This window comes from Petromyzon marinus, chromosome 57 (genome assembly GCF_048934315.1).
Source record: "Petromyzon marinus isolate PM22_M1 ecotype Great Lakes invasive population chromosome 57, UKy_Petmar_22M1.pri1.0, whole genome shotgun sequence".
Lineage (NCBI taxonomy): Eukaryota > Metazoa > Chordata > Hyperoartia > Petromyzontiformes > Petromyzontidae > Petromyzon > Petromyzon marinus.
Window position 1 is genome coordinate 646,734 of NC_133723.1, and position 21,142 is coordinate 667,875.

The window sequence follows — 21,142 nt, forward strand, 5'->3', positions numbered from 1 at the left end:
TGTCTTTCTGTGTGCCTATGTGTGTGTCTCTCTCTCTGTGTCTCTGTGTAAGTTTATCTCTGCTTGTGTGTCTGTCCTTGTGTCTCCGTGTCTATGTTTTGTCTCTCTCTCAATTTTAGCAATCTTTGGAAGAACGTAATCAACCAGGTGGGGTGTTGACTGTTTTGTTGGCCAACTCTCTGTGTTGTTTACTATGTTTGTTTTCTCATTCATTTGCACCTGATAATGGTTGCTTGTGTTGCAATCGAAACGTCGTATTCTATTATTATTTTATTTTATTTATTTCTACGTGACTTTATCGAAAGAACCAAAGAGACATTCTTGGCTCATTATAGTAGTAATGTCTGTGGTTGTGATTTTATTTGTTTAATTAGTGTCTGTGTGTGTATTGTTCTCTGGTCCACGTGTTCCTCTTTCGTCTCTCAGTGCAATTCCGAGCATGCGCCTCTCCATGTGAATCGTGTAACATATTAATTGATTTTGATTTAAAGCTTTCGTGACTGCAGTAATTCATATTCTTAGTTTTTTCGGTAAAGTCACGTTGAAGAGAAACAACAAAATAACAAAATATATATAAAACAATAAAACATTCTCACGACGTTTCGACCATAACTCAAACGGTCATCATCAGGTGTGTCGGTTTGCATAAATTTATTTTAAAAAACGGCGCATTTATTTATTTATAAAAAACGTTGGCGTCACGCGCAGCGATTGGCAGTTTGCCCAGGACTACTCCATCTATTTTTTGAAAAGAGGAGGGGGGAGACGAAATTTTTTATAATGTATGCTGTCTGAAAGCCACTGTAAGCGTGAACAATCAATCAAGATCTGAAATGATTTATCAAATCTTTCCAATGATTGCTAAGATAGAATCCATCTTCTCGGTTGAAATTGTCTCTGTGTTTGTATATGTGGATAGCCTCATGAACGAATCTCTCATGGAAGCCAGATGGCTTACAAAGAACCTCCGTCTTGGAAAAGTCAATGGCATGTGAGCCTACTGAATTAGAACAATGATCTGCTACGGCCGAGGTGTTGGTCCTACCGTGTTTAAGGTCTGCTTTATGTTCACGAATGCGGTCCGAGACATGGCGTTTGGTTTCTCCAATGTAACTACTACCACAGAGGCAACTTAGTTTGTAGACACCAGGGTATTGTATGTCCGGAATCACATCTTTTACAGACGGAACCAGATCACGGATTTTATGTAATGTTTTGAAACGGACCTGGATCTTGTGTTTATTCAAGATTTTGGAGATCTTTTTTGTGATCCCAGCAATGTAGGGTAAAGTGATGGTTTTGAAAGGCTCCTCAAGAGGGTTCTTCTTCATGGTTTGAGTGATAGCTTTGCGGATTGTATAGTCGGAGTAACCATTAGCCCTAAGAGCTTGGTGTACGTGCTTGAGTTCACTGCTTATGTGTTCCTGGTCGGATATGCATTGGGCTCTATGATACAGAGTCTTGATGAGAGAATTCTTCTGTGATGGATGGTGGTGGGAATCCGGTTTCAGATAAGCATCCGTATGGGTAGCTTTCCTGTAGACAGAGTGGCTCATTGAACCATCAGGTCTCTTTTTAATTAGGACATCCAAAAAAGGTATCTTGCCATCTATTTCGACTTCCATGGTAAATCTGATGGCTGGGTGTATGGAATTGATGTGGTCGAAGAATTGGTCTAGAGCAGGCCGGCCATGTGGCCAGATGACAAAAGTGTCATCCACGTACCTCTTCCATAAGGTTGGGCGCAGAGTGGCAGTCTGGATGGCGTCAGTCTCAAATTTCTCCATGAAAATGTTAGCTATAACTGGAGAAAGGGGGGAGCCCATTGGGGTGCCCTCAGTTTGTTTGTAGAAAGTTCCATTCCAAGTGAAGTATGTATTGGTTAAACAGTGTCTCACCAGGGGGGGTACCTCAGTGTTTAGTCCTTGATGAACCAAGTCTTCAATGATTGCAATGGTGTCAGGTACAGGAACCTTGGTGAATAAGGAAACTACATCAAAACTGACAAGCAGGTCGTCTGGGGACAGGGAAATACCCTTGATTGTTGATACCAGGTGAGTAGAATTTTGTACCGCAGAGGTGGTCTTTCCAGTGAAAGGACGCAGGATTTCAGACAAAAAACGAGCTAGTTTGTAGGTGGGGGAGCTGATAGTAGAGACTATGGGACGAAGAGGTGTATTAACTTTATGTATTTTTGGTAAGCCGTATAATCTTGGTGGCCTGGCAGCAGAAGGTTTCAACGAAAACTGTTTAGATTGATCAATTAATGCGGTTGAATCAGAAATTATTTTGTTGGTTTGTGTGACGAGGCTGTTGGTGGGATCTCTTTTTATTTTTGTATAACTACCATCGTCGAGTAATTCTTTAATTTTGTTGTATTCTATTTTATCCATGATGACAGTAGCATTGCCTTTGTCAGCTGAGAGAACTACAATATCATTCCTCTTTTTTAATTTATATAATTCAAAACGCTCATCTTTGCTGAGGTTGCTAGCTGGCATCTTAGCGTTTTTGAGGGTTGCAGCGATTTCAGATCTTGCTACGTCTGCAGCGATGTGACCCAGGCCCCTGAGAGCAACGTCTACCTAGGCAATTATATCATTAACTGGTATGTGTTTAGGTGTGACTGCAAAGTTTAGACCTTTAGCTAAAACGGATTTCAGACCATCGGAAATAGAACTGTTACTGCGATTAATTACGACTTTATTAACGTCTAACTTTTTGGTGTGTGGGTCCGGTCTTTTGTTGTTTCTCTTCAACGTGACTTTACCGAAAAAACTAAGAATATATATTAATTGATTTTGAGACTTATGCTCATATCAGAGGTAATCTCGGTATTAGTAATTGTCTTTTTTTTGCCATTACATTCCAGGACAGTGAGAGATGGTGACAGTTTGGGGGGGAAGCCTTCAGTGGATAGATGGTAGCTGATGATGCTACTGCTGCTGCTGCGTGTTTCAGGCTCACACAGCTGTCGGAGGAAGTGGAGCAGCTCGGCAAGACAAAGGCTCAGCGCACGGAGCAAATCGCCGAGCTGGAGCATGAGATCAACAAGCTGCTGGGAGCAACGCAGCTCAACTACCGCACCGAGTGAGAGAGTAGACCTCCGACACCCCCCCCCCCCCACCTCGTTATCCGATTGACTGGATAGATCATGGGTCGCCAAACCTGCGACTCCAGGAGCCGCATGCCGCTCTTTTGGCTTCCCCCTTGCGGCCCTTTGGCTGCCTCCTTCTGGGCAGCCATTTAAAAAAAATGTCTGAAACATAATTTAATGCAAAGATTATAATTGATTAAATATGGCAGGGAATGGGGTTACTATGGAATGTCTTGATGACAACAATAATGTACAACATTCAAACTGCATCTGTTAAAGAATAACTTGGGGGAATAAACTAAATGGACGCAGTTTATTCCATCACCTATTTGTTTATTTAAGTCGGAATGTGTGTTATTGTTGTCTGCTGTGTATACCTGCTATATCTGTGTTTGTGTATACAAGTAGCTCTGCGTGTGTTGCGGCTCTTAAACTATTTTGGTCAAAGACAAAAAACAAAAAAAAACAATAATTCTTCTTTGAAATGTTGCCAACCCCTGGAATAGATTGAGTCGTTTGTATCATGAGACCTCCCTTGTCAGTATCAAAATATCTGAATAGCTTTTACCCCTTCTGGCAATAAAACATGTTAAGATGTTAAAACAGATACATTTTACAATGAATCATGTATTTGTGGTTAATGCAGACATGATTTATTGCAAAAAGTTCCTGTTTGGTGTTTTAATATCTTAACACCTGTTTTATTGCCAGAAAAGGTAAAAGCTATGATATTTTGATACTGTCAAGGGACTTTATTTTTTATTTTTTCAGTTTATTTATTTTGGTATAGCCCTGTCAGCGATTCGGCTCTTGAATCGGGTGTAACCACAACAAACAAAAACACGAACAAGAAAAACATCTTAAAGTGACTGTGACTGTGCAAACAGAAAATCCATGGAAAAAAACAGCAAAATATTCCTGAAAAAAGCACCGTACACAAACGCTGTGTGCAAAATATCCCAGTGGGATGCAAGTCAAACAATAACAACCACAAGAAAACTTAGATTAAGGCCATCAGTCTAACTCTGTACTAGAACTAAATAAACATGTCCAAACCAAAAAACGTTTTCGAAATCACCAAAAAATAAAGCCATAATTGCAACGTAAGTGATCACAGGGACTGTGACCGAATTTTTACAATAAACTACATACAGTGAGGGAAAAAGTATTTGATCCCCTGCTGATTTTGTACGTTTGCCCACTGACAAAGACATTATCAGTCTATAATTTTAATGGTAGGTTTATTTGAACAGTGAGAGACAGAATAACAACAAAAAAATCCAGGAAAACGCATGTCAAAAATGTTATAAATTGATTTGCATTTTAATTTATGGAAATAAGTATTTGACCCCTCTGCAAAACATGACTTAGTACTTGGTGGCAAAACCCTTGTTGGCAATCACAGAGGTCAGACGTTTCTTGTAGTTGGCCACCAGGTTTGCACACATCTCAGGAGGGATTTTGTCCCACTCCTCTTTGCAGATCTTCTCCAAGTCATTAAGGTTTCGAGGCTGACTTTTGGCAACTCGAACCTTCAGCTCCCTCCAGAGATTTTCTATGGGATTAAGGTCTGGAGACTGGCTAGGCCACTCCAGGACCTTAATGTGCTTCTTCTTGAGCCACTCCTTTGTTGCCTTGGCCGTGTGTTTTGGGTCATTGTCATGCTGGAATACCCATCCACGACCCATTTTCAATGCCCTGGCTGAGGGAAGGAGGCTCACCCAAGATTTGACGGTACATGGCCCCGTCCATCGTCCCTTTGTTGCGGTGAAGTTGTCCTGTCCCTTTAGCAGAAAAACACCCCCAAAGCATAATGTTTCCGCCTCCATGTTTGACGGTGGGGGTGGTGTTCTTGGGGTCATAGGCAGCATTCCTCCTCCAAACACGGCGAGTTGAGTTGATGCCAAAGAGCTCCATTTTGGTCTCATCTGACTACAACACTTTCACCCAGTTGTCCTGAATCATTCAGATGTTCATTGGCAAATTTCAGACGGGCATGTATATGTGCTTTCTTGAGCAGGGGGATCTTGCGGGCGCTGCAGGATTTCAGTCCTTCACGGCGTAGTGTGTTACCAATTGTTTTCTTGGTGACTATGGTCCCAGCTGCCTTGAGATCATTGACAAGATCATCCCGTGTAGTTCTAGGCTGATTCCTCACCGTTCTCATGATCATTGCAACTCCACGAGGTGAGATCTTGCATGGAGCCCCAGGCCGAGGGAGATTGACAGTTCTTTTGTGTTTCTTCCATTTGCGAATAATCGCACCAACTGTTGTCACCTTCTCACCAAACTGCTTGGCAATGGAAGCCCATTCCAGCCTTGTGTAGGTCTACAATCTTGTCCCTGACATCCTTGGAGAGCTCTTTGGTCTTGGCGATGGTGGAGAGTTTGGAATCTGATTGATTGCTTCTGTGGACAGGTGCCTTTTATACAGGTGACAAGCTGAGATTAGGATCACTCCCTTTAAGAGTGTGCTCCTAATCTCCCTTTTAAGAGTGTGCTCCTATTCTCAGCTCGTTACCTGTATAAAAGACACCTGGGAGCCAGAAATTTTTCTAATTGAGACGGGGTCAAATACTTATTTCCCTCATTAAAATGCAAATCAATTTTTAACATTTTTGACATGCGTTTTTCTGGATTTTTTTGTTGTTATTCTGTCTCTCACTGTTCAAATAAACCTACCATTAAAATTATAGACTGATAATTTCTTTGTCAGTGGGCAAACGTACAAAATCAGCAGGGGATCAAATACGTTTTTTTCCCTCACTGTAAATAACATGTAACACCAAATCCTAGAGCCATAGCTGGCTGCATGAGTTACTCCACAATAACAGAAGCATCAGTCGGAGTATCAAATTTTTCAATGCACCTTTAAGATCAGCACTCTAAATCAAAATACAGATAATACTTTGCAGCGTCATCCGGAGCGAAACATTTTATTTTATTTTACGCCAATGAATAGCAGTGGCAGCTAGGGGTGTACAACTCCTCTAGAGCAGTTTTGAGAGATGATATCATTGGTAGCGATTCAAGTTGCAGTTTATTGGAAATAGCATTCCAGACCCTGGGGGCATCAATAGCAAAGGCCCTTCCTCCAGTTTTTGTACGGCAATAGGGAATGTGAAGCTGGTAAATGAGCGAAGACCTGAGGTCAAATTTGTTCTTTGAAACAGAGAGGAGATCCAGCAGGTAGTCTGCAGATTTTTTTGTAAGTACATCGTGAATAAATAAGATCTGGTGCACAAGCCGTCGAACATTAAGAGATGTTATGTTTGACCCAATGTAGAGATCACAGTGGTGAGTCCTATATGGGCAGTTCAATGTAAATCAGGGGTCGGGAACCTATGGCTCGCGAGCCAGATGTGGCTCTTTTGATGATTGCATATGGCTCGCAGATAAAACAAAATATTCTCACTTGTTTTAATCCATCCATCGATTTTTCACTGCGCATGTCCTGTTCAGGGCTGCAGGAGCAATTGTCCATTATTTTAATTGGATGATACTGGCCTACGTTTGCCGTTGCTGGGTAAAACAGGTAAACGCCCCCTTTTGAATCAGTCTGAGACTGTGTCTGCTCGGTCATTAGCTCAAAGCTAACCCTTCGACGAAGAAGATGGCGAAAAGAAAAAAAGACGACGAGTATCGTACATTTCAGGACGAATGGACCGAAGAATTCGCCTTTGTGGAGAGAGCGGGTTCTGCGGTGTGTCTAATTTGCAATGACAAAATTACATCGTTGAAACGGTCGAATGTAAAGCGGCACTTCGACACGCGCCACGCTACCTTTGCATCAAAATACCCTGCGGGAGACAGCAGAAAGAAAGCGTGCCAAGAGCTTCTGAGCAGGGTGCAAGCTAGCCAGCAGCAACTCCGCGTATGGACCCGGCAAGGTGACTATAATTCGGCTAGCTTTTCTGGTTCTTTAGCAATAGTGAGGAACGGAAAACCATTCACAGATGGCGAGTATGCTAAAACGTTCATGCTGGATGTAGCCAATGAACTTTTTGATGATCTTCCGAACAATGACAAGATAATCAAACGGATACAAGACATGCCTCTGTTGGCAAGAACTGTTCATGATCGTACCATCGTGATGGCAAACAAAGTGGAGGAAACGCAAGTGAAGGACATAAATGCAGCGCCGTTCTTTTCTCTGGCTTTGGATGAGTCAACAGACGTGAGCCATTTGTCGCAGTTCAGCGTGATTGCAAGATATGCTGTTGGTGACACACTGCGCGAAGAAAGTCTTGCTGTTCTGCCATTAAAAGGGTCCACAAGAGGTGAGGATTTATTCAAGTCTTTCATGGAGTTTGCTCAAGAAAAAAGTCTACCTATGGATAAACTTCTCTCAGTGTGTACTGATGGTGCTCCGTGTATGGTGGGGAAAAACAAAGGATTTGTGGCGCTTCTCCGTGAACATGAAAATAGACCCATCCTAAGTTTCCATTCCATTATACACCAGGAGGCACTTTGTGCTCAGATGTGTGACAGGCAGTTTGGCGAAGTGATGTCGCTGGTCATTCGTGTGATCAACTTTATTGTTGCCCGAGCCTTAAATGATCGCCAGTTTAAAACACTGCTGGATGAAGTTGTAAATAACTATCCTGGTCTGCTTTTGCACAGCAATGTGCGTTGGTTGTCAAGAGGGAAGGTGCTTAGCCGTTTTGCGGCTTGCCTGAACGAAATCTGGACTTTCCTTGAAATGAAAGGCATCGGGCATCCTGAGCTAGCCGACACCGAGTGGCTCCTCAAGTTTTACTATCTCCTCGTAGATCTGACTGAACATCTGAACCAGCTCAACGTGAAAATGCAAGGCATTGGAAATACAGTGTTATCCCTTCAACAAGCTGTATTTGCTTTTGAAAACAAGCTGGAGCTTTTCATCACGGATCTTGAAACAGGTCGTTTACTACATTTTGAAAAACTGAGCCAATTTAAAGATGCATGCACAGCAAGTGAGCCCATTCAAAACCTTGATCTCCACCAGCTAGCTGGCTGCACATCCAGTCTCCTACAGTCCTTCAAAGCACGCTTTGGAGAATTTCGTGAGCACACTCGTCTTTTTAAGTTCATCACCCATCCAAACGAGTGTTCACTGAACACAGCCGACCTGAATTACATCCCTGGTGTCTCCGTCAGAGATTTTGAAGCAGAAGTGGCTGACCTGAAGGCCTCAGACATGTGGGTGAATAAGTTCAAGTCACTGAATGAAGATTTGGAAAGAATCACACGACAGAAAGCGGAGTTGGCGAGCAAGCACATGTGGACAGAAATGAAAAAACTCCAACCCGAAGACCAGCTGATTCTCAAAACTTGGAACGCGCTTCCTGTCACATACCACACACTGCAGCGTGTGAGTATTGCTGTATTGACCATGTTTGGATCTACGTATGCATGTGAGCAGTCATTCTCACATCTTAAAAACATCAAGTCCAACCTACGATCACGTTTAACGGATGAAAGCCTCAACGCTTGCTTGAAGCTTAACCTCACCAAGTACCAACCCGACTACAAAGACATCAGCAAATCCATGCAGCACCAGAAGTCGCATTAATGGTGAGTGTTATAACAACATTATTTAAAAGAATAAATTCAGAGGCTTACTATACTGACATTTAGTTGAATTCACTTTTAAAATATATTATATGGCTCTCACTGAAATAAATTTCCAAATTTTTTGCTTTCATGGCTCTCTTAGTCAAAAAGGTTCCCGACCCCTGATGTAAATCTTAAGGCCGAGTGATAGATGGAATCACGCTTCCTCAGTACAGTACTTGGGGCTGAATTATACATGATGTCACAGTAGTCAAGTAGAGGCAGTATGGTAGCTTTTATCAATTCCAAACGGAACATTGGGGGGAAGCAGTGTTTGTGTTGATACAGAAAACCAATTTTTATTTTTGTCTCTTTACCAATGTAATCAGTGTGATCTTAAAAATTCTGTTTTGAATCCAGGATGACCCCAAGATACTTATAGATCTTGACTTGCTCTATTTGATAATTATTTATGGAATGTAATTGGGGAAAAATGACTTCCTGCTTTACTCCTGGTGAGAAGCATAGCACCTTGGTTTTGGAGGTATTCAGGACTAGTTTAAGAGCAACTAGCTGATGTTGTAGTTTGTTGAAATCACCCTGTAGCTTAGCAATCACATCATCCGGAGAGCGGCCAGCAGTAATCAGTATCGTGTCATCTGCAAAAATATTTACCCTGGAATGATCCAGGTCAGTGCCCAAGTCATTGACATAAAGAGAGAACAAAAGGGGGCCGAGGCTGGAACCCTGTGGAACCCCTTTTGTTATCTTAACACTGTTTGACCTCCAACCATCTGTGAATAGAGTTTGGGTGCGAGAAAAGAGGTAACTTTGTAACCATTTTACTGTGTTTTCATAAAAACCGAGGCAACTTAGTTTACTAAGCAGGGTGTTGTGGTCTACTGTATCAAAAGCTTTGGACAGGTCTAGAAAAAGACAGGCACAGTACTGCTTATTATCAAGGCTACTGTAAATGTTATTCAGAGATTCTAATGCAGCGGATGTGGTGCTGTATTTTTTTCTGAACCCAGATTGTTTTAGATGTAGTAGATTGTTGGTGGACAGGAAACTGCTAATTTGGTAGGTCAATAATTTTTCAAAAATTTTCATCAACGGGGACAAAATTGAGAAAGGTCGGTAGTTATTTGGATCATCTTTAGGGCCCCCTTTGTGAAGTGGATGGACATAGGAATATTTCCATTCTAGAGGAACTGATGCTTCTTTGATGGACAGGTTGAAAATATGGGCTATAGGTTTGTATATTAGGTGACCAACAGTTAGTAGAGCAAAGACGGGAATACTATCTGCTCCGGTAGAGGAGGACCCTTTGAGGTAGAACAGTTGTTTGAGAACATTACTTTCGTGGATTGGCTGGAAACTAAATTCGTTTAATGTTTGGACAGGAGTGTAGGAATTTGCATGAGCAGGGGTGACTCCCAATACATTATCAAAAAGATTACCAGCTTCAGAAAAATGAAGGTTAAAATTGTCAACTATTTTTTTGGGATCTGAAAAATATTCCCCATTTTGGTTAAGCTCAACGGGCAGATTGTCTGTTTTGGATGCCTTTTAGATACATTTGATTTCCAGAAAATCCTGGCATTTCCATGTGATTCCAGGAGAGTGGAGGAAAAGTAGGAATTTTTGCATGCCGTATTTTTTTGACCCATCTATTCCTTAAAATCCTGTATTCTAGCCAGTCATTCACCAAATTACTTTTCTGAGCACATGCCCAAGCCCTGTTCCTAGTTTTCATGAGCTTTGTAATCAAAGGATCAAACCATGGTGGGCGGTTGCCTTTAGTTTTAAATCTAACCAATGGAGCACGTTTGTTAAGAATTTGGAGAAACGTGTACCTGAAGGTCTCCCAAGCCGTAGTCAGGTTGGGGATATCACAGACCTTGTCAATATCCGAGTGAAGCACATCATTAGTAAATGCCTGAGTGCTGAAGTGTCTCAGAGTGCTTCTCAACCAATTTAGGGGGGCTTTGGGTCTGGCTGATGATCTCACCCCAAAAATAAAGGAGTGATCACTAAGGTTATTACCCAGAACACCAGTCGGTGTGAAATTGTGAGGGGCAGGTCTCATGATACAAACACAAGATCCAGGTCTGTTTCAGTACAGTACACAAAATCTGTGATTTAATCCCATCTGTGAAGGATGTCATTCCTGACATGCAATATCCTGGAGTCTACAAACTAAGTTGCACATGTGGTGGGTGTTACATTGGGGAAACGAAATGACATATCTCGGACCGTGTTCGCGAGCACAGGTCGGATCTAAAACACGACAGAACTAATACCTCCGCCATGACTGACCATTGCTATAATGCTGAGGGCTCTCATGATATTGTTTTTTTCCGAGACCAAGGTACTCTGCAAACCTTCGGGCTACTATCAAAGGTTTGTTCATGAAGCCATCCAGATATATAAACATAGACATACCTTCAACCGGGAATATGGATACAAATTGAGCAATCATTGGAAGGATGTTATTAACCAGGTAAAACCTTAACTGCTGTATTGTTTGCCTTCATATCCATATCTCCAGTTTCTTCAGCCTCCCACTCCCAGCCCCGCTCACTCCCCCTCCCCACTCCGGCATTTAGCCGTGTATGTGTCTTAGCTTCAGCACTCCACTCCCCCTACCCCACACCCCCACCCTCTCTATCTCTCCTCCCTGGCTCCTCCCCCCTTTTCTTACCTATATGGCCTCTTGTTACAGCAGCCCTTTTGACCACTTCAGCAATAGTCTTTTTTGCTGTGGTTGTCCCACCTGATGACAGACGCTTGTATTGCGCCTGAAACGTCGTGATTTAATTTATTTTATTTTTTATACCTACGTGACTTTACCGAAAGAACCAAAGAGTATGAGTAGGGTAAAACATATCCTTATACGAGTCGTTTGTGCCTACCACCAAATGTGTAAGTGGGCAAAACACGTCATATGGCTTAAAGGGGAAAGGGCCGTTGGTTAAAAATAACGGAGCAGCAGCAGCCAGGGAATGTAGTGTGTCCGAGAAAAGGTGCCCAGAGATGTTTACTACCTCACCCGGCATACAGGAGGTCGTGGGTTCGATCCTGGCACATGACGCCTGTATATTTGGAGTTTGCATGTTCCCCCCATGGTTGTGTGGATTTTTCTCCAGGTCCTCCGGTTTTTCCCCTCCACATTTAGAAGCATGCCTTTAGAGTATTTGGCTGCTATAAATTTCGACATGATAATAAGCCACTTCATTGAGCTATCATTTGTGATAGCCAGGTCACTTCAGAAAAAGCTATTTAGCTCACTGGGTCTTACCTGGTAAAATAAAAGAAATATAGTTTTAAATATAGTAAAAAGGCATTATTGATTTGACGCTGGAATCTCACCAACTGGCTCACGGACATGCGTGGACGCGCGCTGCCTTCTGTGCCACCCCACCGCAGTGTGCGGCTGCTGTGCAAGAAAGCAGCGCTACAGGAATGCCGCCAGGGCGTGCTGCAGTTGGAGGGCGAGGAGGCGCGCGTGCTGGGCCAGCGCGACGCCATCCAGGACAAGCTGGAGTGGCTGGGCGATGCCGAGCCGCCCCCCGTCATAGGCCTGTCGTGCCAGGAAGACGCGGGCAGGGCAGGAACGCTCCCATCGCCGTCGCACTCTCAGAACTCGCTGCACGTGGTCAGTGCCGTGTTGGGTGGGTTTGTCGTGGGTTGTAGCCGGGGGTTGCTTCCCCAGTGTGTGTTTGTTGGGTTGGACCACCGTGCGTTCGGCTCGGTATCCCAACGTTTTTGGCGTTCATGGCACTACTCGTTATACATACAAGACAACCTTCGGTTTTCCAAAATTTCGCATTTACGCAATTGACAAATTTCACTCCGGCACACGGCACAAGATCATCAAACAAGAACCCATCCTCGACAACATCACAGTATCCCTACAGTGCAACAGTATGCCTCCACATCACCTTGGCAGTCATTCTAACATGTAGCAGATCTTTTGGTGAGTTCCCTGAAAAGGTTATTTTTGGGAAATTATTATTCAATTGTTTTAATATTTACGTTCTTTATTATTATTATTTTTATACTGTGAAAAGTGATATAGGTGTATACTTTTATGTTAAATGAATAGGAAAAGCCATTCTGATCTACGACATTTCATACTCTTTGGTTCTTTCGGTAAAATCACATAGGAATAAAAGAAATCACGACGTTTCGGGCGCAACACAAGTATCCGTCATCGGGTGGGAAAGCATGGTCTGCTGCTGAGGCAGACTGTTTTAAAAGGTTTTAAATGGGTGTAGCCCAAGGATCATAAAGAAGTGGGCGGGGCTAGTGATGTTAATGTAATAAATTAGCATGTTACTGTAAGATAGGAGAGCGGCCTACTGGACGAGGGCACGGAAGTGGCTCTGTTAAGGTAACCGAACTGTTGCTCCACGTGCTGGCACATTTGGCTATTTGCGGCATCGTTGTGGCACAGTGCTAACACAAAGGCGCCTGTAATCGTTGATAATTGCTCTGTTCTTCCAATAACATTACAAGAGCCTTAACTTCCGATGTGAAGCGGGACGGTCCGTACTGGTTAACACACTCGCAGCATTAACTGGGGTCGGCCGTTCGAGCTTGAACCCGTGAACCTTGGCCATGCCACCCACCCCCCCGTACGGCCGCTCTTGACTGAACATGGCGATCCGGTGGCCATGCAGTGAGCACGCGTGGGCATGTGCTGTACGGCTGAGCATGAACGTCACGGTGGCTCGCGCGTAGGGTGTCCCAAGCATCGTGCCTTTAGCGTCACTGCAGCTGTGCTTTTACCCATGCTGCTGCTATTATTGTTGTTGTTGGTTGTGGTGTCGGTTTAGGATGGGATGAAGGCGATGACCCTGGATCTCAAGCAGTCCATCACGGGGATATTTAAGTTCTCAAAGCCAACGGTACAGGTGTACACTATGCACAAAAGACATGAAAAATCGCTCTATAGCCTTTACCAGACTGTTGAGGCAAGTGCAGTTAGTAAGCAGCGATAAAGGTCGGCACGGTACATAAGTGAGTGGGTGACCAACCCCAATGCCTGTCTACTTTTGTCTCTCCACAGTACTCAATGTTTATACACTGCACCAGCAGCTCATTTAAGGCTAAGTCGACCTAGATGAGGCCAAGGACCGGTTCATATATGTGTCACCGATGTTGGCCATGAGTGGGTATTAAATGCCGTTTGCCAGAGTTAAATTCACGGTCACCATTCCACACATTCACTTACACAAGCGTGCGCAATCATACACACACAAGACAACGATCCCACATATAGTCATAAAAGACTTTTGGAGCAAGTGCTGTTTGCGAGCACCTATGACTGGCGGAACGATACGCATGGGGGTGGGTGGCCAGAACCACGCCCGACAGCCTTTGTCTCCCTAGTGGTAATGTTTAGAAACTGCACCAGGTACTTATTTGAGGCTGAGTGGAGCGAGGGAATGCCCAGGACCAGTTCATATATTCGTCACCGATGTGGGCCATGAGCAGGAATCAAACTCAGGTCACCGGGTTCGAAGCACAGCACGCTCACCGCGATGCTACCGCTCCCAAAATACATGCACATACGCCCGCTCACACAACAACAACCGCCATTTGCCACTAAGTGGCGGTGACGTCACCACGACGCTTGTGCCAGGCCATGTGCACCTTGAGGCCACGTGAAGTGTCGAACACCCGCTGGCAGGAGGTCACGGGGCAGACCCAAGTGAAGTGCCACGGGTCGACTGACTAAGATGACTGAGATGACTGGCTGATGCACCACCTGTGCCCCCTTCTGTGCCAACCTGCTGTGCTTTAGCCAACCGGCGCTCCGCTCGTTGTTGTGAGCGTCGCTCCTCCTCCCTCCATTGTTGGAGGGCGACTGCCTCCAACTGCCCAGTACCGTCCTTCACGAGCCTCCTCCACAGAAGCCAATCTTGACACCGCTGGTACCAGTCATCGACAAGTCCACTTAGCTCCACGTCCTCCTGTACCACATCACTCCATCTCTTCTCTAGCCCGTGCCGCGCCCGTTTAGCCCCCTCGATCCGGCTGAACAAAAGCTGTCTCGGCATGCGGTGGCTGGGCATGCGGGCTACTTGACCCAGCCAACGCAGCCTTGCCTGCCGGAGGAGCTCACCGATGGGACTTTGCCCAGATCTTTCAAGGATTTGTGAGCTCCTCACACAATGCAGCCTGCTTAAACCCAGGATGGAGCGTAGGCAGGCTAGCCTAAATGTTTCTAACCGGCGAAGATGTTCCATTAGGGGGGTCCACGTTTCGCAAGCGTAGAGAAGGGAGGGAATGACCGTGGCCGAGAAGACCTTAAGCTTAGTGCGGAGCGACAGACCAGGTAGCTTCCCTATTGCTCAACCATAACGTGGTTGAGCAATAGGGAGCCATCCCTTGACCGCACCCGGGCATCGATCAGCCTCCCATTATATCTGTGCCAAATGGAGATTCCCCTGGTACAGCTATTGAAGGCTTCACAAACTACGTGGTCAAAATAGATGTGAAATAATGTGGGAGCCAGAGAACATCCCTGTCGCACCCCAAGGTGTACAGGGAATGGCTCTGACTCCTGGCCATGTAGTTTTACCCGGGCCCGCTCACCATCATGAAGGTCCTTAATGATCATGAGCAGAGGGTCAGGGACTCCAAAAGAACGAAGAACAACCCAGAGCCCAGGCCTACTGATGGTATAATAAGCCTTGACCAGGTCAATAAAGCAGAGATGTAGGTCTTGGTGGAATTCCCTACACCTCTGCTGTAGCAGACGGACAGAAAATATGGCATCTGTGCAGGACCACCTTTTCTTGAAACCGCATTGGGGCTCCGCACGCCTCTCCTCAGCGTGCCTGGCAAGGCAATGTTGAATAATCCTTTCCAGGACCTTTCCCGGAACACTAAGGAGTGAGATGCCCCTGTAGTTGTTACAGTCTGTGCGGTCCCCCTTCTTAAAGAGGGGGACCACCAGGGCATCCTTCCAATCCTGCAGAACCTGTCCAGTGGTCCAGACTGTTGTTATGATGTCATATAGGGCAGTCTGTGCACAAACGCCACCCTCCCTCAGCATTTTGCTTGGGAGAACTTCTCTGCCCGGTGCCTTTCCTGGTCTCAGACTCCGGATCGCCTTCAGTACTTCCTCAACAGATGGCACCTCAGCCAGCCACTCACAGGGGGTGACTTCCGATATTTGAGGCACCGCAGCCTCAGCAGGGTCATCCCCACTTTGTGCCACGATGTTTTCCTGGCTAAGGGATTTCCCCTCCCCCAGGACCTCACAGAAATGCTCAGCAAATCTGCAAACCTGTTCCTGGGGGTCAGAGATTGGATCACTGTTTTTTCCCCTAATGATGGTAATAGGTGTGGCGCTGCAGGTTACTTTTTTGATGGAGTTAAATAGAGATTTGTGATCGCGGGCCACTGAGGCAGACTCCATTTCCTCAGCAACCCGCAACCACCACCCATCCTTGCAGCGCCTCACGGCTCTCCGAACCTCCGAGCGAAGGCTGCAGTAAGCCTCCTCATTCTCTGACGTGGGATTCTGTAGCCGATGACAGTGGGCCTGTCGCTTTTTCTCAACTATCCTGAACACCTCTGTCAGCCAGGGTCTCTGGGGAAGTCTGGACCGCGTACCCAAAGCAGCCATTGCAGCTGCATGAGTCACAGTCCTAAACCTCGCCCATTTACCCTCGACATCAGGAGGAGTGGGGGACGATGCCAACCCCAGCCGCAAGCGATGATGAAATTCTCGCTTGCAACTTTCATCAGATAACTGAGACCAGGCCACTTTAGGTTGGAATGGGGTCCTGGGTGTACACCCATCACCGGAGTGGAAGAATGGCAGGCGCATCTTACAGATGAAAAGTCGATGGTCAGAGGGCAGATCAGCTCCACGGTAGGTCCTGGTGTCAAGGACATGGGCTCGCATCCGCTGGTCCGTCACTATGTAGTCCAGCAGATGTTCTTGCTTGGACCCGGCATGCATCCATGATGTTGTGTGGATGCGCCGATGCCTGAACAGCGTGTTAGTAATTACAAGCCCATGGGCTGCACAAAAATCTAGCAGCCTCCTACCGTTGTTATTGAGCTGATCTGGCCCATGCCCTCCAATCACTCCAGACCAGGTGCCAGCATCATGACCAACTCGGGCATTGAAGTCACCCAACAAGATGACTATCCCGAGGGGCCACTTTAGCCAGCACCTGTGACAGGAGTTCATAGAAGGCATCTTACTCATCGGCTTTGCCTCCATCCCTCCACGGATGTTCATCTTCGGTAGGGGCATAAGTAACCACGACCACCACTCCTCGCCTCCGGTTGATGGGAAGGCGAGCCCAAAGTAGCCTGGGGCTTACAGCTTCCCACACCTCACCGCCACACTCCCACGCCCCCTTCATTATTTTGTTCAAAAGAAGAGCCACACCCTGTTGTTTGGCAGTCTGCTGCCCCGAGTAGAGGACTGTCCACCCCTCATGGTGGCAGGAGTCAGAACCGGTCCACCGGACCTCCAGAATGCCACAGAGATCCAGGCAGTACCGGTCCAGCTCCATACAGAAGAGTGGCAGCCTCTCCTCCGCAGTAAGCGTTCGAACATTCCACATGGCCACACGAAGTGGCTTTTCGTTGTTTCTGGAGGAGCCCTGAGGGTAGAGATTCAATTTCCTGGCTCCACCAATTGGGGTTTGGCCAGGAGACGTCATAGACGCCTGTCCCCCCCGGGGCCTCCGGCACAAGATTATTAGTTACATTTTGAATTTGTGGTTTCGTGGTAAATTTTTGAAGGTGGAGGGGTTACCAGCCCCTCGCACCCATCCAGAGCCCCCGTTTAGCCCCTGTGGTGGTCACAGACGCCATGAGGGGAGGGGGCAATCGGAATTGGCCCTCCCCCCACAGCACTGTCCACGACAGAGTTGCCCGTCTGGCACCGCGAGGAGGTAGGGGGTTGTTTTGCCGGACCCCGCTCACACACCCACACACATACGTACATTTACACGTACACACATGTATACACATACACACAATTATACAGACGCGTGCACTGACATGTTGATGTTATTAATGTTAAAGATATTTACGTACGTAAATGTTGATGAAGTAAGCGTTGTTATTAATTAACTATGTTCTTTGGGTCTTTAAGTAAAGCCACGTAGATAGAAAAAAATAACAAAAATCTAAATCACGACGTTTCGACCACAACACAAGCAATTGTCTTCAGGTGAAAAAGAGGGAAATCTGCTGAGACAGGTTGTTTATAAAGGTTTAGAGATGGCCGGGGCAGCTAATGTTAATGTAGAAGCGAGTAGGAGAGAGAAAATTGCTTGTAAATGTATGCTCGGCGAGGGCCAAGCTCGGCTAGGGCCTGAAAATTTGCATGTAAATGTAAGCTCGGCGGGGACCAAGCTCGGATAGGGCCTGAAAATTTGCCTGTAAATGTAAGCTCGGCGGGGGCCAAGCTCGGCTCGGGCCCGGACGACGCAGTGGCAAGCCGCGATTTACTAACACACCTAAAGATTGGCTGTGTTAGTGAATGTAACTCGGAGTCCAAAATAACTGCTAACAGGTAGGTAGGATAGGAACATCACAGCCAGTTATGACCTTAACCGGTGAATAACGTCCTTCTAATGATTGCTCAGTTTGTACCCATCTTCTCGGTTGAAATTGTGTCTGTGTTTATATATCTTGTTGGCTTCATGAATGAATCTTTGCTGATAGCCAGTGGGTTTGCAGAGTACCTTTGTCTTGGCAAATATGAATTATTGCAGTCACAAAAGCTTTAAGTCAAGGTTTAACTAACTATAGTTTGTGTTATTAATTATGTTATCTATTATCGGTTACGATCGACTTATGCATGACCCAGACCACGTGTAAGATATCTGGTTATTTTCAGAATTTTTAATTCGACTGGATAAATCTGATGAGCTATGAAGCTCTTTTTTTCACAGATGGCCAGTAGGGGTGGGTCGGCAAGTTACAGCAACAACAAACAATACAAAAAAACAATCAGAGTGCAAAATAGAGAAAAGGCAAGAAATTCACGAAAATTATATAAATAAATATAAAATATATAAATACAAATGATATAAATTTCGATTTAAAGCTTTCGTGACTGCAGGGATTAATCTTCTGGGTTCTTTCGATAAAGTCACGTAGAATGGGAATGAAATAATATTCTGTTATTATTTTAATTATTTCATTCCCATTCTACGTGACTTTACCGAAAGAACCCAGAAGACAAATGATATAAGTACATCAAGTCAAGCCAAATTTTTTGACACTAAATGCAAGCTCGGGCTGGGCAGCAAAACTTTACTTCGCCAAATGCTGTTATTTACCCGGAGCTACAGGGAAACCTGGTCATAAACTGAACGCGTGGAATTCTTTTGATATGGTAATACACTCTTCATCACCCTGGCCAAAGGGATTTAAAGCTCTCGCAACGAAACAAACTGGCGAATTCTCGAGTGGTGTCTGTGGCTGTGCTTTGTTCTGCAATGCCTCAATTGATGGCCGCTTCTCTTATTATCTCCTCCTCCTCCCTGCAGCCGTCGCCCACAAACAAGGTGACCGATGACTGTTTCGTTTGTAATTCGCTCGTCACGGCACTCCATTAAAAGTCTCTATCGCATCTCTGAACGTGATTCTTGTTGTGATGAGTATGTCACGCAACTTTAATTGGAACCAAGTAAGGCAGTGGTTGGCGCGCGGCTCTGTGAACGTGTCGCCCCATAGTTCTATGATTCCCGGCCACGGCTAACATCAGTGGCGAGTGATATCTGAACAGGTTCTGGGTCCCCCCCCATCTCCCACTCCCCTTCAGTCCATATTGACGTAACGAATGTGTGTTCAGATAACCCTTACGACCGATATGGCGTGGGTCAGGCCTTCATCCAGCAGTGGAGTGAACAAGATGGAATGAAATTGAGCATGAGAGGAGTAGGAATTTAAAGGGGGGAAGGATATTAAATAGGGTGCCATGGTCAGGAAATGTTAACTACCTTGCCTGGTATGCAAAAGGTCGTGGGTTCGATCCTGACCCTGACGCCTGTGTATTTGAGGTTTGCAAGTCTCTTTGTATGGTAGCGTGGACATTTCTCCAGGTCCTCGGGTTCATCCATCCACATTTAGAATCAACATCGCGCATTTAGATTGTTTGGCTGCAATACATTTCCACGTGATGATAAGCCACTTCGTTGAGCTATCATTTGTGATGACCCCGTTACTTTTGAAAAAGAGCGATATAGCAGCTCAGTAGGCCTTACCTGGTAAAATAAAAACAGGTTTTAGTCTTAGGATGGGAAGATGAGGAGGGGAATAAAGGGAGGAGGAAGGGGAGGAGGTAATGGGTGAGGAGATGGAGAAGGACGATTGCCAAGTGCTACCCCTCACTCGGTGGTGCATGGGGTTGCCCTCATCTAGCAGTGGATTGACAGTCGGAGGAGGGACAAGAATGGGGAGGAGGGAGCGGGTGGAGGAGGACCTGCAATGCAGAGGCCGACGGCTTCAACTCCCGGCACAGCAATTGATCTGTTATTATTTTTCTATGTGACTTTACTGAAATAACCAAAGAGTATAGCAGTTGAAACGTTTGTGCACGTTTCTTACATCCTCCGGCCTCTGTCCCACCCGGGCAGTGGTTAATGGGTCTTATGTCTTATGATTGGGCAGGTCATGTACGGTAGAGTAAAGCGTGGGTACTCCCACCTTTAACTGGTATGGAGGGAAGGCCGAAAAACCAGCGGTGGCACAAGCCAATGAGCGAGCGAGTTGATTGCAGTGGGCTGTGCCTGTAACCCCGCAGGCGGTGCCGACGCGCCCGCTGGATGCGCAGGAGTGGTTCCACGGTGCCATCCCGCGGCAGGAGGCCCAGCGGCTGGTGAGCTCCGAGGGGGACTTCCTGGTGCGCGAGAGCCACGGAAAGCCGGGCGAGTACGTGCTCTCCGCCATGACGGGGGGCCAGTGCCGCCACTTCATCATACAGAATACCGACGTGAGTTTGGGGGCGGGGGCGCGTGGGCTTTGGAGCCGAGAGCAATGTTGACCGCTGCTGGCTAAAACATCCCAATGCCTCAGGATTGCACGCAAGCACCATCCCACCCCCCCGGCTTACTGTGAAAACTTGGCAGGACCCTCCTGAAAGAGAGATTCTTGAGACTTGGTGATACGTTCCTGCTTAAACCAGTGTAATATTTTTTTTTCGTTTTACGAGGTAATGTCCACTGAACTATATAGCTCTGATATATAATAATAACAGCACCAGTGAATATTGGTGACTGATGAGTCCTAATAAGGATGACAGCGGTCCACATTTGGTTATCTCTGCATCACTGCTGCTGTCAGTCGGTCGCTTTTACTCAAATTTAGTTTCATGGTGACCTCAGACAAGGACCACAATGCACTTCTTCATGAACTGCTGATGATTTTTGCACAATGCACAAAGTCCTTGAGCATTATACACCTTTGTCCATCCTGTTGGAGACGCGTAGTTGTTCAAACTGCACTCCTATTCTGTTA

At 45.8% G+C, this 21,142-nt stretch overlaps 1 protein-coding gene across 4 annotated transcripts in view; it reads left to right on the forward strand.

Annotated features, from left to right (window-relative positions):
• The window catches only part of LOC116955054 (tyrosine-protein kinase Fer-like), a 92,132-nt gene that overhangs the window by 33,910 nt on the left and 37,080 nt on the right, over nt 1–21,142 (forward strand). For 3 of the 4 annotated variants that reach the window (XR_012929696.1, XM_032976005.2, XM_032976004.2), the window contains exons 9-13: nt 2,962–3,090; nt 12,062–12,290; nt 13,474–13,545; nt 19,174–19,191; nt 20,430–20,618. Coding sequence is in view for 3 of the 4 variants with exons in the window: in XM_032976005.2 (XP_032831896.2) it covers nt 2,962–3,090; nt 12,062–12,290; nt 13,474–13,545; nt 19,174–19,191; nt 20,430–20,618 (637 nt within the window). In the remaining variant the exon portion in view is untranslated. The remainder of the gene's footprint in view (nt 1–2,961; nt 3,091–12,061; nt 12,291–13,473; nt 13,546–19,173; nt 19,192–20,429; nt 20,619–21,142) is intronic. The other variant, XM_032976006.2, reaches the window with a different exon arrangement.